Raw genomic sequence first — 19740 nt, forward strand, 5'->3', positions numbered from 1 at the left:
GGGCAGCCTCTGTCTCCCACTGCAGAATTCTGTTTATCACTGACTGGGAGAAAGGGGTCAGGGCTGAGGGCTGTCATGAGGGTGGGAGGCGGTGGGACGAGTGAGAGATAACTGAGCCCATCAGTGGTGGAGCAGCCCCCAAATTAATATTCCCTGAAGGATTCTGAGCTCCTGGGACACAAAGACAAATCTAATATACTGGCCCTTAAGATGCACCCTCGGAGCTTAATGCTGGAGCACTAGAATATAAAAGAAAGGAAGTCAGAATCAAAGGGAAGCATTTCAAAAATCTTCTCTGCAAGCCATCTTTGAATAGAACAATCCAATCATTTTGAAGGGAATGATAAAAGACATTTAATTCCCTAGCATGGGATACCGTCCGCAGACCTAACTGAACTGCAAGTCAATTGAACAAACCTGATATTGTATGTGCCTAAGGGAGCAAAAATGCTCTCGACTTGGGTTTGAATCCTGACCCTGCCACTCTGCAGCCATGAGACCCAGGGGTGGGTTTCCATCCTTGCAGAGCCTCAGTTTCTTATCTGTGAAATGGGGATGATAATGCCATGAGAATGTCATGGTAACTAGGTGAGCCTGTACATGTAAAACAGCCATGTGGAGGGAGTGGCTACCTCCGTCCTTGGAGGTGGGTAAATGTGGGGAAGAACTCACAGCAAGAGGACGCTCCTGATTTCAATTCTCTTGGAATCAGGGATGGACATTCCAGAGAGAGGCACAGGGCTTTAGTGAGCCCTAAATAAAAGAGTTTTTTTCTTGTAGACATGCATCCTATTCTTGGTAACCCAGGCTTTAGCCAGCTCATGGCTCAAAATATTCTCATTTGCTCACTTCTTCAATCACACATGTATTTAAGAAATGTTTCCTGAGCACCTACTCTGTCACAGGTACTATGCTAAGCCCTGGGATCACACTGGTGAGGAACAAGGCATTGTCCCTAAGGGATACAGAGTTGGAAGGGGGGGGGGGCAGACAAATAAATAAGCAGTAGTAAATTATGATATTTTTTCCTGCCTCACTGCATGTGGCTGTGAGGGGAGAGCAGATGAAAACAGACTAGAAAAAAAAAAAAAAAAAAGAAAACAGACTAGAAAGACGAAGTGTGAAGGCATTATGAGTGGTGTATCCTTGCGCTCAGCCCTGCACCAACAGTGAATAGGTGACTTATGATTGTGGGGTTGAACTTGAGGTGGAAGGGCCTAGTCCAATCCTTTTGTGCTCCAAGTATGGAGGTGAGGCTTACAGAGGCTGCATGGAGATCCCAGACCACACAGCCAGTGTGTACTGGACTGGGAGCTGGGGCTGGCTCTTCACTTTAGTCACAACACAAAGAGGAAAGCCTTTGGAAACTCTGCATGTAAAGAATAAATCTGAATCTTGCATAGTTTCAAGGAGCTGGTGTCTGCTGTCATGTTCCAAGTGCTGCCGGGGGCCTAGCAGGTCTGTGGGTCGCTGGACCACACAGCCTAGAGAACTTCAGCATAAAAACGACCACAAGGAGGAATGCGGATGCTTTCAATATGCTTGCTGATGTCCATTCAATGTTTATTTACATTTATGAGACGTAGTTTGTATGGATGTGGAACCAAAAAGACTATTAGTTGCATAACCTTGGGCAAGTCACCAAAACTCTGCAAGCCTCAGTTTTTTCCTTTTTAAAATGGGCCTGTTTCCTCCTTTTTAAAGTGGACTTACAGGGGCTGCCTGGGTGGCTCAGTTGGTTAAGCATCTGCCTTTGGCTCAGGTCATGATCTTGGGTCCTGGGATAGAGCTCCTCATCGGGCTCCCTGCTCATCAAGGAGTCTGCTTCTCCCTCTCCCTGTGCCCCTCCCTTTGCTTGTGCTTGCTCACATGATCTCTCCCCCCCCCCTCCAAACAAATAAAATCTTTAAAAGAAAATGGACTTGCAGGTATGAACTGAGAAGTGAATAGGATAGGAACATCTTGATGCTCTGCAAATGTAAAGGTACATCAAGTGCCATTCTAGTCCAAAAAGAAACATCTGTGCAGATCAGGTCAATCGTGGTGCCTCCCTTAGCCATGTCTTCTCCTTGAACAGAAATGGCTATGCCTGAGCTCAGACAGTTGAGGAAGGAGTCCTGGGTGGGCCCCATGACCACACCTTTCCTGGCTATGATGGTATCTGGGGCAGGGGTAGAGCCCTGACCCAAGGCAGCCAATGCATCAAGTTCCCAATAGTCAATGGCCTAGCAAGAAATGTGCCTAAATGAGTGCACCAGGCTAACCAAATTCTCTTTATCTTTCTTGGAGATGCACCTTGACATATGGAAAGGGAGTCTGAGAGTTAATGAGGGAAGCTGACACAGAGCTATATGGAGAAGAATCAAGGTCTCTTGATGATGGGGTACTGAAATTTCTGCTGTTGAGGGGGTCATAAGAAAATTTGGTAGCTGGACTTGGAAGGATCTTTCCACTTCAGGCACTGGGAAGCCTGGCTATGCCTTGGTTCCACCTCCTCCCCCTTGAAAGCCTAGCTGGCTTTTCCCACATTCCAACTAGCTACATTCCCCTTTCTCTTTATTGCCCCTGCCTCCTTGCAGGGAACTGCCTCATCAATTAAAGTAATCTTGTGGCCAAGGAGTCCATCCTATTCCTAAATCCATTCGCAGAAAAGAAAAACAACATGCATTCAGAAGTTGTACTTGAACTGGATGAAGTATCCTTATTTTTTCTTTATTATCTTGAAAAGAATGGACCCTTATAGAATTAAGATTTCTAAGCTCCAGAAATAATGCAATAATGGAAATTGAGACTTCCAGGTCACGGACACTTGAGGCTGCTGGGGCACGCCATATTTTTTCACATGATTAGTGAGGCCTTACCAATACTGTGTCAACTGGGCCACCATGGCATCATGAGCAATTACCTACAGCCCATGGGGTTTTACCACCACTGTGCTCTACACAGTGCAGGTATGACTTGCAGGTATGAATTGTTCTTTAGTGAATATAAGGGTAAGCTGTGTTATTTTAAGAGAATGATCTTTTGAAAAAATCCTTGTGGACTGACTCTGCTACGTGAAAGCTCCCAATGTTTGTACTCCCAATGTTTGTACCCAATGTTTGTACTAAACAATCTTCTTCTAGAAATGGGCGCACCATTTTAGCACCTTCTCATGGGAATCAAATCGACACACCCTCTGCTGCCAGCAGATGACGGTTTTGGGTTTTCTGCTGACCAGACGGGCCTTTGGGAGTTGGTTTGTATGTCTCGGGGGTGGCAGAAGCCAGGATCTCTTTGGGTTGAGGAAAAAGGCCAACTACTGTTCCCAGGCCATATGCATAGCTTCAACATGGAGAGCCAATGAAAATCACTGCATAGGAAGGCTGGAGGGGTCTGAAGGTCACCTTGTTTGTGCTTCTTATTTTACAGATGGGGAAACTGAGGCCCAGAATGAAGAGGGACCTTCCCGGAGTCACAGAGTGAGATGACATACCCATTATCTCAAACAGTGGCCCACAGGAAAGGGTATTTCTGAAAGTGGCAACAGCAGGTGTGGTGAGGGAAGTGGCATGGGCTAAAGAGACCCTTAGATCTGGGTCCAAATCCCACATCTGTCACTTAGCAAGGGGTCGCCTTGGGAACGTCACAGCTTGCCTAAGACTCAGTTTCCATTTGGCTAAAATGGGGATATAATTCCTTCCTATTGAGGTTGTCACAAGGAATGAAAGTGATACCACAGGTTAATATACCTGGTACAGTATCTGGCTCATAAATATGAGTTTCCACCTTCTAAAGGCCACAGTGTAGGTCATTTTCCAGCACATAGTTTAAGTTTAGTATTCTATTATGTATGCTTTTCCCTCTCTATTTTGCATAAAGGATAGTCCCTTATAATAAAACATTTTCAGTAAGACTATGTCCAATGGGCTCTGGAGCCACCAAGAAGCTAAGAGGAAGTTATAAATAGCTCCAGGCTCTGGAACAAAAGGAAGAAACTGGGTCTTAGTGGGCAGAGTGTGAAAAGCTCCTGCCCCCATCCTCCCCCCAGATGCAGATCTGGGCCCTCTCCTGATACATCCTGACAGCAAGCCTTCCCTCCTCAGCTGGGGCTTGGCTCCTAGCCCTTCGCTACACCTCTCTGAGGGATGGGATAGGCGCTGGCTTTCTCTTTAACAGTCTGGCTAGAATCAAAGGAGCCAGAAGATTAGTGTGACAACATGCGCCAAGGCTGACATCTTTATGAAGGTCCTTTTCCATTCAGGGAGGCTCTGCTAGAAGCCAGCTGCACCCACCTGCTCTTTCCTCTTTTCAACAGACAGCTCAGAGAATCACAAGGGTTTATTATTATTACCTATGCACCCCGTACTGTCTGTTCATCACCAATGTTGCACCCCCTAACCGGAACCAGACTTCAGATGCAAGCAGTATTTAAGGGATTTTGGTTTGTGCTACCTTTTCCTTCCCTTTTGAACTCACATTTTGGAAAGCCCTTTGTTCAGAGCATATCTGGTCTTAAAATAGTTACAAAAACAACAACAAAAAAATTTAAAAAGCACGCAGCAAAACCCAACGGTTTCTTTACACAGCTGTCCTACATGATAAAGTTGGTCCTCCCACAGATGTAACACGCAACATATTCCCCATGCTACAGCTTTCAACACAGGCTGACAGCGGGAAAGGGGAGCTCTGGTTAATCGATACGTCATGCAAAATCAAGGTACCTGGAACTAGCAGCATGAAATAACCACCAGAAGGACCATGCTTCAGATCCTGGTTAAATGCCAACTGCTGGGCAAATATCATTAGGAGAAACTGGGCTTTAATAACAAGACTCTTGATGATTCACAAAAGAGGAGAAAAGAAAAAAGCAAAAATGTAAAGATATGTGTTCAAGGATATTGCTGCCGCTCGGTGTCCAGAGACAGAGAACTAGAAAAAACAACCTGTATGCCTATCAACAGAGTAATGGTTGAATAGGTTAGATTCTTGTGGACTGTTACACAGCTGTCAGAAATGTCTTGGAAACATGACCATAATACATTAAGGGAAAAAAGCTACTTGTAGAATAAAATATATATAGTACAACCACATTTTTTGTAAAAAAACAAAAACAAAAAACAAACCCCCACTCCCCACCCCCCGCCAAAAAAAACCCCAGATCCCTTCATCTGTCTATACATGTTGTATAAACAAAGGAAAAAAAAAACCTACAGAGAGCTAAACTGTTTGCATTCACTATCTGGGCAGGTTTAGGATTGGAGGTGGGTGGTGGGATGGGGATGGGTACTACTGATTTCTTCCCCCTAAAAAGGTATGGAGCAGGAGGTTTATAATCAGGAGTGAATGGGGTCCTATTCTATTTAACACGGTTCCTCCACTGAGCTGCTCTGCTGGTCTTACCACCATGGAGGCCATCTTAATGAAGGGAGAGAAGTGACCATCACCTTAACTCAGAGTCTCATTCTCTTTTTTCTTAAACCCTTTCAAGGCCAACACCACTTAGAGATAAAACCCATCTCTGTAACCAATTTTACTGAGTGTTACCTCTCTGCTCCTAGATAAGCATGGTAAGAAATGCAAACTAAGTTGTCTACTGGTTGTGTCTATTTATACTTATCTCGCCAATCCTGCTTGCCATGCCTGGTCCAAGAACCATCATGCACAAGGGATTAGAATTTAAAAAGCTCTTTCTTCTCTGTGAGGAATGGGTCTCAGTCTGTGTGTGAGGCAGCAGAAAGAGCATATGCTTGGATTTAGGTTTGAGTCTTCTCTGCTGGCTGAGATCATCTGAGGTTCAGTTCGTGCATCTGTAAAATGGAGCTAGTGATCCCCATTAGATACAAACAATTTCAGAGAGGCTAGAATCACAAAGGGTTGCAATAGTGTTTTTGTAAACAAGAAGATGGTGTTCAAACATAAAGGGAAAAAAAATCACGCAAAACCTCAAAGTGGGAAGAAGTAAAAGGAGGCTGGTAAAGTGTTCAGCTCCATGCTTGGCACAGAAGCACTTGATAAATGGGAGACATTGTTATCATTCATGGAGAACACAGCATCCATTTCTAGAAGTAGAGGACTCAGAAAATGCATTGAAAAAAAAAAAAAGAAAATGCATTGGTCTGCAGAAATGATAAAAGAATAGAAACCACACATCAGCTCATGTGGATGTCGAGTGGTTTTTGCCTAGCATAAATTGTAGGGGATACATGCCCATTTGATTTTTTAGTTGACAGGCAGCCATTTTTGCTTACAAGCTATTTATCTCTGTAATTTCAACCCAAGGGTTGAATTCACTGAAGTCTGTTTTTACAATTATAGGAAAGAAGTCAGTTTGAGAGGTTTTATTGGCTGCCATTTTATTTTAAGGCTTATGAGCAACTTTAAATCCCAATATTAGGTCCGGTAGATCAATAACTATTGTCTTGAAAGAAACAAAGAAAGGAGTCATTTAATTTCAGAGGAGAACTGATTTAAGCCTCCTGAAAAATCAGTGATGCTCCAAAGGAACCTGGACTTTTTTCTTTCTCAGTTCACAAATCACCACACAACCCTTCCTTCCACCTTCCTGCCCCTACTAACAACAGCCTTGCTACCCACCTGCCAAACCAGGGAGTCCTCATCCCTCCCAGACTGAGCATCTTGGGGGTGCTAATCTCATACTGAAGTTCTCCATTACAAAGTGTCAGCCGAGCTTACTCCAGCACACAAATCATGATAAAAAGGATAAAAACTGTAAAAATACACACTAAATATGTCTTCCAAGCCTGTCACTGCTCTACGGAGGTCTGACAAACCTCTCAGCACTGGGGCAGGTGGGACAGGGGTGAATGCAGACTCCAGTCATTCATTCCCATTACAGAGGGTAGGAGGAGGTGTGCACGGCCTCTGCTATGACCTACACACATGGCACACAAACTCCATCATCCCACACACCACAACACAGCAGACCACAGCTGATCTTGGATCATTTTTAGATTTACTATCCATTATGCTTCAGGCATTTCTTGCTATTCAAGGAAAGCAAGTTAATTAAAACCACAATAAAAACAGAGCAACTCAGAAAAGGATCCCGTCACCATTTTTCACAACATAAATGGCATCATTTACTAAGCTGCCTACTAGACCTCATCATTTGGATGTTTAATGATGTCTTAAACTTGACAGAAATAAACTTCATTTTCCCCAAATCTGCTCTTCTCAAAACCTTTGTTTCTGTAAATGGCAACTCCATCTTCCCAGTTGCTCTAGCCAAAAACCTTGGCATTATCTCGATCTCTTCTCTTCTTATACCCATATTGTCTGTAAGCAAATCCTGTCATCTCCACCTTCAAAGTATATCTAGAATGGAGCCACTGCTTCTCTGCCATGTCCCTGTCACCGTGGTCTGAGTCACTGTCGCTCTTCTCTGCCTGGCTGCAATAAACTCCGAATTGGTTTCCCTGCTTCCACCATTGGCCGCCTACAGCCTGTTCTCAACATAGCAACTGAAGTATTCCTCAGAAAATGAAAATCAGATTATGTCACTTTCTGCTCAAAACTCCCAGGACTTCCCATCTCACCCCCTTTGGTAAGAGCCAAAGGCTCATGTGGCCCTGACATCTCTCCAGCCTTGCTTCTCATCACTTTCCCCTTGGTTCACTGGGCTCCAAGGGCAAGCATGATGGCCCCAGGGCATTTGCATTTGTTTCCTTGTTTCTTCTGCCTGAAGAGTTCTTCCTCCAGTTTCCTACTCTGCTAGACCCCCTTCATTTCTTGGTATCTCTGTTCATATGTCATCTTTATTAGAGAGGCCTCTCCCTATCACTGAAATAAAATCTATCCCATTTCCATCACTTTCCCTACCCCTTACTTTGCCTCTATGTTTCTTATATCCATTTATCACCATCTGAAACAGTAATACATTTATTTGTTTATGACTTCCTCTACACAGTAGAATGTAAGCTCCAGGGAAAAAGGAAATTTTGCTTATTTTGTTCATTGCTGTTTCCCCAGGGACTAGTCCATACAATAAGCACACGTAGTAGACTCATGATAAATATTTGTTGAATGAATGAATGATTTGCAGAGACAGTTTCCAGTGACTAATAAGCTTGAGATCTCTTTAAGGCAAGGACTGACACTTGACCATTTTAATATAAATGAGTGGTGCTAGCTCTGTTTTTGGTGGGCTACAGATAGCGGGTGGGGGGAGCGGGAAGGAAGCCCTTAATACATCCACAGTTACTTTAGATTAAGTTCCTGACTTAGCCCTGGGTACATCCATAGCTGGCCATGCAGGGCAGGAGCCCAAGAACACAGGCAGCAGCTCTGTCAACAGCTTCCGTTAGCTTCCAGGATCCCCAACACCAATGCATAGCTGGCAATGCCTTCTGCGTCAGGAAAGCTCGATTGTTATATCCCTTGGTCTTTCTTACTCAGGTTTACATAACCATTTGAGAAGATTCTGCTTCTGTTTCTGGGGATATTTATAAACATCAGGCTTTCCTGGTTCTCAGGCCCTCAGCATCACCAAGGCCACATTAACATCCCTGAATAGGACCTCAGTGCTGCCAGTTCTTATGGGTCATGGAGCCATTTCCTCTCAGACATCTTCCTCCTCTTGATTCCTCACTCTTTTATCTGGGTGTTTTGGATACTGCAATGGTTGGCAAATGACCACAACAAATCCATTTCCAATTGGACTCTAGATAGAACTCTAACCAGGGTTTACCTGTGTGACTTTGGCCACAAGTCATTCTCCCTCCCCCAGTTTGATTCTCCTATTTGCTGATCTGGAAAAAAGTGAGTAATGATGATGATAATAATACCACCTGTCCAACCTGTTCATGAGGGATGCTCATGAACCTGTTCATGAGGTCTGTAATGTGATTTTCCTGCAATGTCTTTGTCTTGTTTTTGTATCAGGGTAATGCTGAGTTCACAATGAAGTGGAAAGTACTCCACTCTCTTTAATTTTTTGGAAGAGTTTAGGTAGAGTTTGTATTCTTTCTTTTCTTTTCTTTCTTTCTTTCTTTCTTTCTTTCTTTCTTTCTTTCTTTCTTTCTTTCTTTCTCCTTTCTTTCTTTCTTTCTTTCTTTCTTTCTTTCTTTCTTTCTTCTATTTTTTTTTTTTTTTAATTTTTATTTATTTATGATAGTCACAGAGAGAGAGAGAGAGAGAGAGGCAGAGACACAGGCAGAGGGAGAAGCAGGCTCCATGCACCGGGAGCCTGACGTGGGATTCGATCCCGGGTCTCCAGGATCGCGCCCTGGGCCAAAGGCAGGCGCCAAACCGCTGCGCCACCCAGGGATCCCTATTTTTTTTTTTTTTTAAAGAATTCACCAGTGAACCCATCTGGACCCAGAGTTTTCTTTGTGGGGAGGTTCTTAACTATAGTATCAATATCATTAATAGATACAAGACTATTTTGGATCATTTCTTTTTGAGTGGGCTTTGGCAGTTTGTGCCTTTCCAGGAATTTATTATTTCATCTATATTGCTGAATTTACAGGCATAAAGTTGTTCAGAATATTCATTATTCTCTTAATAGTTATAGGAGCTATATCATTATATTGCCTCTCTCGTTCCTGGTATTGGTAATTTGTGTCTTCTCTCTTTTTCTCCATATCAGTCTAGTTAGATGTTAATCTATTTAAATTGACCATCTTAAAGAGTCAGCTTTTGGTTTCATTGATTTTTCTATATTGTTTTTCTATTTTCTACTTTATTGATCTCTGCTTTGATCTTTTTTATTCCCTTTCTTCTGCTTATTTTGGATTAACTTGCACTTATTTTTCTAATATCTTAAAGCAGAAGCTGATGTCATCAATTTGAGACCATTTTTCTTCTCTAATATAACCACTGAATGCTACAAATTTCCCCTTAAGTACTCCTCTAGTGACATCCCACAAATTCTGATATGCTGTTTTCATTACCATTCGTTCAAAATAGTTTCTAATTTTCCTTTTGGTTTCTTCTTTGACCCATCTGTTATTCATAACATGAATTACATAGTTTCCAAACATTTGGAAATTTTAAGAGACTATTCTGTTACTGGTTTCTAAATTTAATTCCACTCTATGGTCAGAAAACATGTTTTGTATCACTTGAATCCTTTTAAATTTATGAAGACTTGTTTTCTAACCCAGAATATGATCTATCTTCATAAACCTTCTGTATATACTTGAAAAGAAATGTACATTCTGTTAATACTGGGTAGAACATTCTATAAATGTCAGTTGGTCATGCTGGTGGATAACACTGTTCAAAGTCTACTATATCCTTGCTGATTTTCTGTCTAATTGTTCTATCAATTTTTGAGAGAAAAGTGTTGAAATCTCATAGTTGTGGCTATGTCTATTTTTCTTTGCACTTCCATCAGTTTTTGCATCAGGTATTTTTAAGTTCTCTTATGAGATACATAAACATTTAGGGTTGCTTTGTTTTCTTGATGAAGGACCTCTTTATTAAATTATGAAACCATCTTCTTTATCCCAGATATTCTTTGCTCTGAATTCTGCTTTAACTGATATTCATATAGCCACCAAAGTTTTCTTTTGATTAATGCTGGCATTACAGATCTTTCCTATCTTTTCTTTCACTTTTATTTGTATCTTTTTATTTAAGCTGTGTTTCTTGCAGCCAGCATGTAGTTGAATCTTGCTGTCTTATCTAATTGGACATTCTCTGGCTGTTTCAGTTATAATTAGTGTATTTACTTTTTTTTTTTTTTAGTGTATTTACTTTTAATGTGATTCTTGGTATGATTAAAGTCCATCATCTTGGTATTTGCTATTTCTTTTTTTCTGATCTCAGTTCCCTTTTCTCTCTTTTTTCTGCATTCTTCTGGATTAACTGAATACTTTTCATTACTCCATTTTATCTTCCTTGTTGGCTTATTAGCTATAACTCTTTGTTTTGCTATTTTAGTGTTCATTTCTATGATTTATAGGATACATTTTAAAGTTGTAACAGTATACCTTTAAAGGATATTGTATCACTTCACAAGTAGTATGAGAGTCAAAGAGTAGTATATTGTCATTTCTCTTCTCTGATATTTCTGTTGGCATACATTTTCCTTTCACATAAGTTTAAACCCAACAATATGTTGTTTTTATTTCTGGTTACATGTCAGATACCTTTTAAAAAGATTTAAACAATAAATCATGTAAACAAGAAATAATGTAGGGAATGGGGTTAAGAGAGGTAAGAAATAGTGTATATTTACTCCCATAGTTACTATTTCCAGTGATCTTCATTCTTTGTAAATGAAATCCCTATTTCTATCTGTTACCATATTCTTTTTCCTAAAGGACTTCCTTTAACATTTCTTATAGTACATAATTGCTGTGATAAATTCTTTCAGCTTTTTTTGTGTCTAAGTCTCTATTTTGCCTTTACTTTTGAAAGATATTTTTACTGGGTGTAAAATTCTAGATTGACAGAGTTTTTACTTTTAGTACCTTAAAGATGTTGTTAGACCATGCTCTTGCCTCTAACATTTCCAGTGAGAATTCTGTCCTCCTTGTCTTTGGTCCTCTGTATAAAATGTTTTATTTCTCTACTTATTTTGTTTTTAATTTTATTTATTTATTCATGAGAGACACAGAGAGAAAGGCAGAGACACAGGCAGAGGGAGAAGCAGGCTCCATGCAGGGAGCCCGACGTGGGACTCGATCCTGGAGTTCCATGGCAGACGCTCAACCACTGAGCCACCCAGGAGTCCCTTCTCTACTCACTTTAAAACTTTGTCTTCATCACTGGTTTGTAGTAATTTGATTATGATACACAGTGGCGTCATTTTGGTCATGTTTCTTGGATTGGGTTTCATTGAGTTTCTTGGATCTGTGGTCTTATAGTTAGTTTGTCACTCGGAAAACTTTTGGCCAATGTTTTTGTCCTCCCATTCATGGACTCCAATTACCTGGATATGTGACTGCTAAACATTATCCCATAGTGCATTAATGCTCTTTTAATTTTGAAAAATTCTTTTTCTGTATTTTACTTTGGAGTAGTTTCTTTTCCTACTCTTCAGTTTCACTCCCTCCCCCCCCGCAGTATCTAAGCTGCCATTCATCCCCTACACTATTTTTCACTGTAGGCATTGTTAGTTTCATTTCTAGAAGTTCAGTTTGGGCTTCTTTATATCCTCCATGTATCTAATTAATTTTTGAAACATATGGAATACAGTTATAAACTGTTTTAGTGTCCTCTGCTAATTCTAAAATCTTTGTCAACTCTAGATTTATTTTGATTAGTATTTTTCTCATTATGGGCCATATTTCATGCCTTCTTGGCATGCCTGATAATCTTTCTCTGGGTTTTACCTTGGTCCACACTGAATCTTTGTCTATAATCCCAAGCTTTGTTCTGGAATGCAGTTAAGTTACTTGGAAAAAGTTTGACCTTTCTGGGTCATAATTTATTATTTTATAGACTAGTCCAGAGCACTGTTCAGTCTAGGACTAATTATTAGTTTTCATGAGGTAAAATTCTTTTAAGCGCTCTATATAATTTTCCAGAAGTTATGAGTTATAAGGTTTCTCAGTCTGAATGGAAGAGAGTCTCAGCCCTGTGTGAGAGCTAAGCAGTGTTCCCTCTAGTCCTTTTGGGTGATCCCTTTCTCAGTCTTGGGAAGCTTCTGCATAGGCAAGTACTCATCAGAAATCTGCTGACTGGTCAAGGGAACCATCTGCAGATCTCCTCAGCTCACTCTCTGCATAGCTCTCTCCTGTCTAGGACTTTGTCCTGTGAACTCTGGCCTCTTTGGTCTCCCTGGACTTTCACTCCCTCTCTTCAGTTCAGGAAGTCCTCCGGGCTCCATCTGGGTTCCCCTCCCTACACTATGGTCTGGAAACTCTCTAGAGACAAAAGTTGGGGAACGTGTAGGACTTATTTCATTTATTTCCCATCTCTTAAGGATTACTGCCTATCACTAACTGATGACCAATGTCTTATAAACCATTGCCTCACAGTTTGTCGTTTGTTGTTATTTCAGGCAGGAGGATGTCTGTTACTCTGTCTTGGCTCCCAAATAGCATTTTTGTATGTCTGGGTGTACATTCATCTTCGGAGCACTATTATTATCATTACAACTAGTGCTATAAGTGTGGTTGATTTAAACTTGTGTTGATAAGTTGTCTTTCTTTCCAGAGTATATATTTAATAAATGTCTGTCAAAATGAATAGGCTCTAATTGCCTCCCTTGTTGCTTCTGTAACCTGTTAGAGATGTTGAAGCGATCAACAGAATACTGTCCTATTACAACACCATGAACTTCTCTAAGTTCTTTTGAGGAAATTCAAAACATATCATAAATCAACAGAGTTAATTTAACAAAAAGCAACAAGCAAAAAGAAACAAAAGAAGCACAGAACCAGGAATCTAGTAGGTTTGGGCCTCTTATTGCAACAAAGATACCACTTGGGTCCATTTGTTACTGAAAGCAAAACCAATGGGCTGGGGGAAGGAGGCCAGGATCGTATAGAGTTTTCATTCCTACCATGAATGGTCTTTGACTGCTTTCAGTTCCACCATGGGTAATCTTTGCACGGGAGAAAATCACAATTTTCTCAGAGAACTTTGCATAGAACCTTCAGACCCCAGGCACTTCAGTAGTTGGAGCTGTTGCCATCAGCTCTGTGCCCTGGAGGGGCCTCCATGTATAGTTACTGAGACCTCACACCTCCCTGGGAGCAGGGAAAGCAGGCCAGCACCCCAAGCAGTCTCTGCTCCTACTCCATGGGCAGGTGGTGCAGAGGGTAGGTTCCCTCAGAGCCTCCCATATGCAAGCCCAGCAAGTCAGGCTGAACTGACTGGTTTCCATTCTCTGTGGCTCTATGGCCCCTGGTGCAGCTTCTGGGGAAAGTAAAAGCAGCTGGCACACACAGCCCCTCAATCCTGTTCTTGGCATGCCATTGCCAAAATTCAGTTGAAGAAGTAAAAAGCAAACATCACCTCAGCTCCTGCTAGAGAAGTCGTTTCAGCTCAAAGAAACCAGAGGGAGAGAATGTCTCCACTGCTCTAATTTCCTCACACATTTCTGCTGTCTGCAGGAAGATCCACTAACCGCCCCCCACCCCCACCCCACCCCCTAGCCCAGGGAAAAAATAAAGCTCTTCAAGACATCTGTCAACTCATTTCTAGAAAGTGAGCTTCCACACTGGGAATTCTAAAAAGTGTGTGTTGGTAGAGGGAGGGCAGGGAGTGTCAAGAGCACTGGATTTAGTGACATCCTTCATGGTGACTTGAATGCTAGCTGGGTAGGGTGACAATAGAGTCTGAGGCGTCCTTAGGCTCAATTCACACCCACCTAGAACAGTGGTTCCTCACCTTACTGATGCCCTGGACCCCTCTCCCAGGCTGGTGAAGCCTATGGTCACTTCTCAGGGCAGCATTTATAATGCATAAAATAAGAGACCAGATTATAAAGGAAATCAATTGGACTAAGATATAGTTATAAAAATAATGAAAAAAAGTTTGAAATATAGTAATAAAAGTGTTTCCTTCTGAACATATTAAATAATATACTCTAGTGGCAGTTCTAATTTTTTTTTTTATTTATTTATGATAGTCACACACACAGAGAGAGAGAGAGAGAGAGAGAGGGGCAGAGACACAGGCAGAGGGAGAAGCAGGATCCATGCACCGGGAGTCTGATGTGGGATTCGATCCCGGGTCTCCAGGATCACACCCTGGGCCAAAGGCAGGTGCCAAACTGCTGCGCCACCCGGGGATCCCCTCTAGTGGCTGTTCTAAAACTACCTTTACTTCAAAGCAGTGACGAGTATTCATGACATTTCTAGATATTCATAAAGTGATGTAAAAGTAAATGATTTCTTTTGGTGACAACATCATGGGCTTTGTTGCCTACAGTTATAATGCAAAGGAATACCACATTTCAGTTAAAGGTTAATGAAAAGAAAAATGCAGTGTTTCACCTCATTCAGGTTTATAGACCCTCCTGAGTTCTACCCACAGACCTCTCTGTGGGCCCCAGGACTCCTAGATTAAGAAGACTTTTTAAAAAATATTTTATTTATTTATTCATGAGAGACACATACAGAGAGAGAGAGAGAGAGGCAGAGACACAGGCAGAGAGAGAGAAGCAGGCTCCATGCAGGGACTGCATGTGGGACTCGATCCCAGGACCCCAGGATCATGCCCTTGGCTGAAGGCAGGCACTAAACCACTGAGCCACATAGGCATTCCCAAGACTTTTTTTTTCCTGAGCTGTTGGGAAAGAGTGGTGCAATGGTGACAAAGGTGCCAAGCTTCAAGTGGGGACCTCTAACCAGCTGGGAGACTCACTTTTAATCTTACAGTAAGCCAGAGATTGTGTACCCCATGCCTACTCCTCTACCTTTAGGATCTCCCCAAAAAGGCTGGGGATGCTGGGTGAAGGGTCCTCCGGAGTTCCAAGTACTCTGCGTCTACTCTTACTACTGGTCTTCTCATCTCTGGTGTAAGAACCTGCTTAGCCCATCTGTCCCCACCTCTTGCACAAGGGAGCAATAATGGCTCATTGACCATGGTATTCCTGGCATCAAGCATAAGGCTTAGCACTGAGAAGACCATTCCTATATAATTACTGACCGGACAGATGAATGGACAGATGAATGGACAGATGAAAGTTGTGACCACACCTAGCTTCTCTCTAATTATAAACATATTCTTTATTTCACACCAGTAGTTTCTCTACCCTGGTTATGTAAGTGAGAGTTGCTTTACGAGGTTTTAGAAAATACTGAGGCCCTGGATGCACCCCAGAGACTCAGATTCTAGTGGTCTGGGGTGGGGCCCTGGCCTCTGTATGTTTATAAAACCACCCCAGGTACAACTAGAGTTGAGACCCCACAGTAGCACAGAATAGCAGCCGAGGTGAGAGTGCAGTGCTCTCTGCTAAACTTATTTTCTAGAGCTAGCAAGATGAAATTAGTGCGGAATTCTGAACTCTGCAAGGGGCTAAACACATAAATTGAGTTTCTGACCCTCAGAGTCAGGTCACAGTTCTGAATCCAGCAACATCAGTAATATCTGAACTATATTCTCAGTTGAAAAATCTGGGGCTTGACAGTGAAGACCACGAAACAAACTGCAAACACGAGGGACAAGCATTCTGAGGCCCCACGCTCCCTCCTCTCATGGCAAGAAGTCCTTATGAACAGGGCCCATCCTGGATAAACAGCACGCTTTCTGGGAGACAGATTCCTAGCTGTGTGGGTTCCTTACCTACAAAGTAGAGAGGATAATCATAAGGCCAATCTAAACATACTGTTGTGGGAACTGAAAGATGGAATGGGGCAGGAAGCATTTTGTCAGTAGCCCAAACGTGCTACCAAGATTAATTCTTTAGTATTGGCATGCCTTGTTTTACGGTCACTTCGCTGTACTGGGTTTTATAGATACTGTGTTTTTTAAAAGTAAAAGTTTGTGGCAAACCCATGTTGGGCAAGTCTGTTGGGGCTATTTTTCCAACAGTATTTGCTCACTTTGCATGTGTGTGTCTGTGTGTGTGATATACCGGTAATTCTCACAATATTTCAAACTTCCTCATTATCATTATTATATTGAATTGCTGCAATCTCATGATAAAACTTTAATGGATGTGGAGCTGCTTCTTATGGGTGAGCAAAAAAAGTAGTTTCTTAAGATGGAAACTACTGGGGAAGACACCGTGAACATTGTTGAAATGACAACAAAGCATTTAGAATATTACATAGACTGAGTTGATAAAGCATGGCAGGGCTTGAGAGGATTGATTTTTGATTTTGAAAGAAGTTCTCTTGTGGGTAAATGCTATCAAACAGCATCATATGCTATAGAGAAAACTTTCTTGAAAGGAAGAGTTGATTGATGCAGCAAACTTCATTGTTGTTTTATTTTAGGAAATTGGCACAGCCACCCTGGCCTTCAGTAACTGCCACTCTGATCAGTCAGCAGACACCACCAACAAAAAGATTACAACTTACTGAAAGCTCAGATGGTGGTTAGCATCTTTTAGCAATAAAGTGTTTTTAAATTAAGGTACGTATGTTGTTTTTTAGATATAATGCTATTGCACACATAACAGACAAAAGTATAGTGTAAATGTAACTTTCATATACATAGGGAAACCAAAAAATTCATCTGACTCACTTTATTATGCAGTGTTCCGGAACAGAACCTGCAATATCTCTGAGGTATGCCTGTACTGCATTCTACCAATTGAGTTCTAGGTGGAAAGACCTTATGGATCACGGATACTAGGTCAGACTCCTTGCATTCAGGTTCTGGCTCAACTCACCAGCTGTGCCATCCCATGCAAATTATCTAACCTTCTCACACCTCGATTCCTGATCCGCAAATGATGGTAGTAAAAGTACGTACCTCAGTGGGTTTTTGGAAAGTCTGGCTGAGTAAGGTAGGCACCTAAAGTACCTAGAACATCTTCTAAAACTTAAGCTTTGCATCAGAATCACCTGTAGGGCTTGTTAAAACACTGATTGCTGGGCCCCTCCCAAAGGCTTTTGATGCAGAAGAATGAGGCTGGGAACTGAGAATTTGCATGTCTAACATGATGCAGTAGAACAAGGCTGGGAACTGAGAATTTGCATGTCTAACACACTCCTAGGTACCCATGGCATTGCTGGCTTGGAAACCACACTTTGAGAACCACTGGCAGAGAACCATGCCTGGCATACAGTAAGCACCTACTAAGTGTTAGATGCTATTATCTTTTCCTGGGCTCTACTTTCTTAACCTCTGAGCAAAACACTCATTGCTCCAGTGACCCTTGGTACTGCCTTCCTGTAGAAGCTATTTTGAATTCTACTTGTGGAGGTTCCCAAAGGGTAGACCCAAGATAAGTTGCAACAGCACCATGCGGGAGCTTACTTATAATTCAGGTTCTTGGGTCCCAACTCAGATCTACTGAATGGGGATTTATAGGGGTGAGGCACAATATCCTGGGCTCTAATATTCCTCTGGCTGACGCTCCTGCATACGGATTTGAAGACTCCTGCTCTGCTAGAAAATCACCACAACCACCACAACAAGCCTACTGAAAACGGCTAGGGAGGCAGGACAGCTTAAGGTCCAGAGTACAGGTTCTGGTTGAGCTGGAGACCTGGCTCAGCTTCTTTGCCACCTTAGGGCCATAAGTTATGATGTTCATTTCAGTCTCAGTTTCCCCAGCTGTAAAATGGGCACCATTATAGGATCTACCTCACAGGAACCTCAGGTGATGCCAACAAAGTACCTACATATGACAGCCATGCAGAGAATGTTGGCTGCCACTCTAACCTTCTTCCTCACTGCTATGATGTGTCCTGGCTCAAAGTCACTTGAGACAGCTTATAAAAAAAGACATAAATACATAGGTGCATAGGATGGCTAAAATAAAGCTGCTTTTAAGCAAAGGAAATAAATATGTATCACACAGAAAGTGGGGAGCATGGAGTTGAAACTGTCGCTGCAGCTGTCTGAATATGAGGTTTGAATGTTCCCATAGGCCAGAGCAGAGGGAAAACACAGCGGTCCCACAGTTCCCACTGCCTGAAAAGAGGAAGGAGGCCAGCTCTTTCTTATCCCTCTGCCACCCCACCTCCAAATCTAGGAGAATCCGGTCAATAAACCTCTGCACCAAGGCCCTGTGTTCCAAGGAGGTACAGCCACTTTATGTACCTGCTTCTTTAATTAATTCTCATCAAGAGCCACATGCAAAATCCTTAGATCCAGAAGATGAGAGATGTCACACTCACTTTGGGTGCCGGATATCAGGGAGTGAGCGATTCAGGGAGATTTTATCACTGACGTAAATGTTAAATCCATTTTCTCGGTACGCCTGATCCACTCTCTCAGCGTCGGTCATGGGGTAAGGTCTGCCTTGTTCTCCATTTCCTAGGAGCAAAGAGCAAAGTCAACGTTGCTAACTGAATGGAGTGGGGGAAGAAGGATGAAAGATATGATTAAACCACAGAGGTGAAACTTTATACTTGGATACAGAGTGGGCCTCCAGATTTTGTGGGGGGAGTATAAAGATGGGCAAGGAATGAGCATTTATTCAGCCATGGTCATTCTATGCACTTTACAGGCCTGTTCTCACGTAATTCCCACAGCAAGCCATCAGGGTGGACATGTGAAACTTCATTCTATGGATGTAGGCTCCAAAGTCCATACTTCCCCTGCTCTTCCAGGGGCCCCAAACATCCCTGACCATGGCATCCTATTACCTGGACAGAAGGCCTGCATGGGAGTTGACCAACCTTGGGCCAGTTACCCCAACTCTCTAAATTGCTGCTTGTTCCATCTGGTTCCCACAACCCATTGAGAAAGTCAAATGTGAAGTTGCATACATGACAGAATTTATAAACAGTATTATGATCACTCTCTAGGCAGGACAAACTTCATATGCAAATAAAAATGTTCCAAATGCTAAAAGATGCTTTGATCTTTTAAGTCAGCAGACAGTTAAGATCTGCCTAGCCTAAGCCACGATTGCCTGAAAAGTGTTGCTTTGAGGCAAGGATTTGGGTGGATAAAGTGCTAGCTGTCCTTTACTCTGCACAATCCCTCTGGGGAAAGTATCCCTGATACACCTCGCAGTTATTCTCTGGGTTCCCAGGGTGCAGGTGATGAGCAGGAATGTCCACACCAACCCCTGCAATAATAGCTCAATAATCTGCAACTGGTGAGAGTCTTGAAGAAATGGCCATAAAATCAATTCATTAAAAATCACCTCATCTTCTGGAGCTCATGGTCTGAGCAACACCCCTATTTGCTTTGCAAAGTAAATGTTGACAA

At 42.2% G+C, this 19740-nt stretch overlaps 1 protein-coding gene across 8 annotated transcripts in view; it reads right to left on the bottom strand.

Moving 5' to 3' along the window:
* GALNT10 (polypeptide N-acetylgalactosaminyltransferase 10) overlaps positions 1–19740 on the bottom strand; it is a 216585-nt gene that overhangs the window by 100238 nt on the left and 96607 nt on the right. For all 8 annotated transcript variants that reach the window (XR_012029971.1, XR_012029970.1, XR_012029967.1 and 5 more), the window contains exon 3: positions 18699–18837. Coding sequence is in view for 2 of the 8 variants with exons in the window: in XM_072824412.1 (XP_072680513.1) it covers positions 18699–18837 (139 nt within the window). In the remaining 6 variants the exon portion in view is untranslated. The remainder of the gene's footprint in view (positions 1–18698; positions 18838–19740) is intronic.

The sequence above is a fragment of the Canis lupus genome, chromosome 4 (assembly GCF_048164855.1).
Source record: "Canis lupus baileyi chromosome 4, mCanLup2.hap1, whole genome shotgun sequence".
NCBI classification, from domain to species: domain Eukaryota; kingdom Metazoa; phylum Chordata; class Mammalia; order Carnivora; family Canidae; genus Canis; species Canis lupus.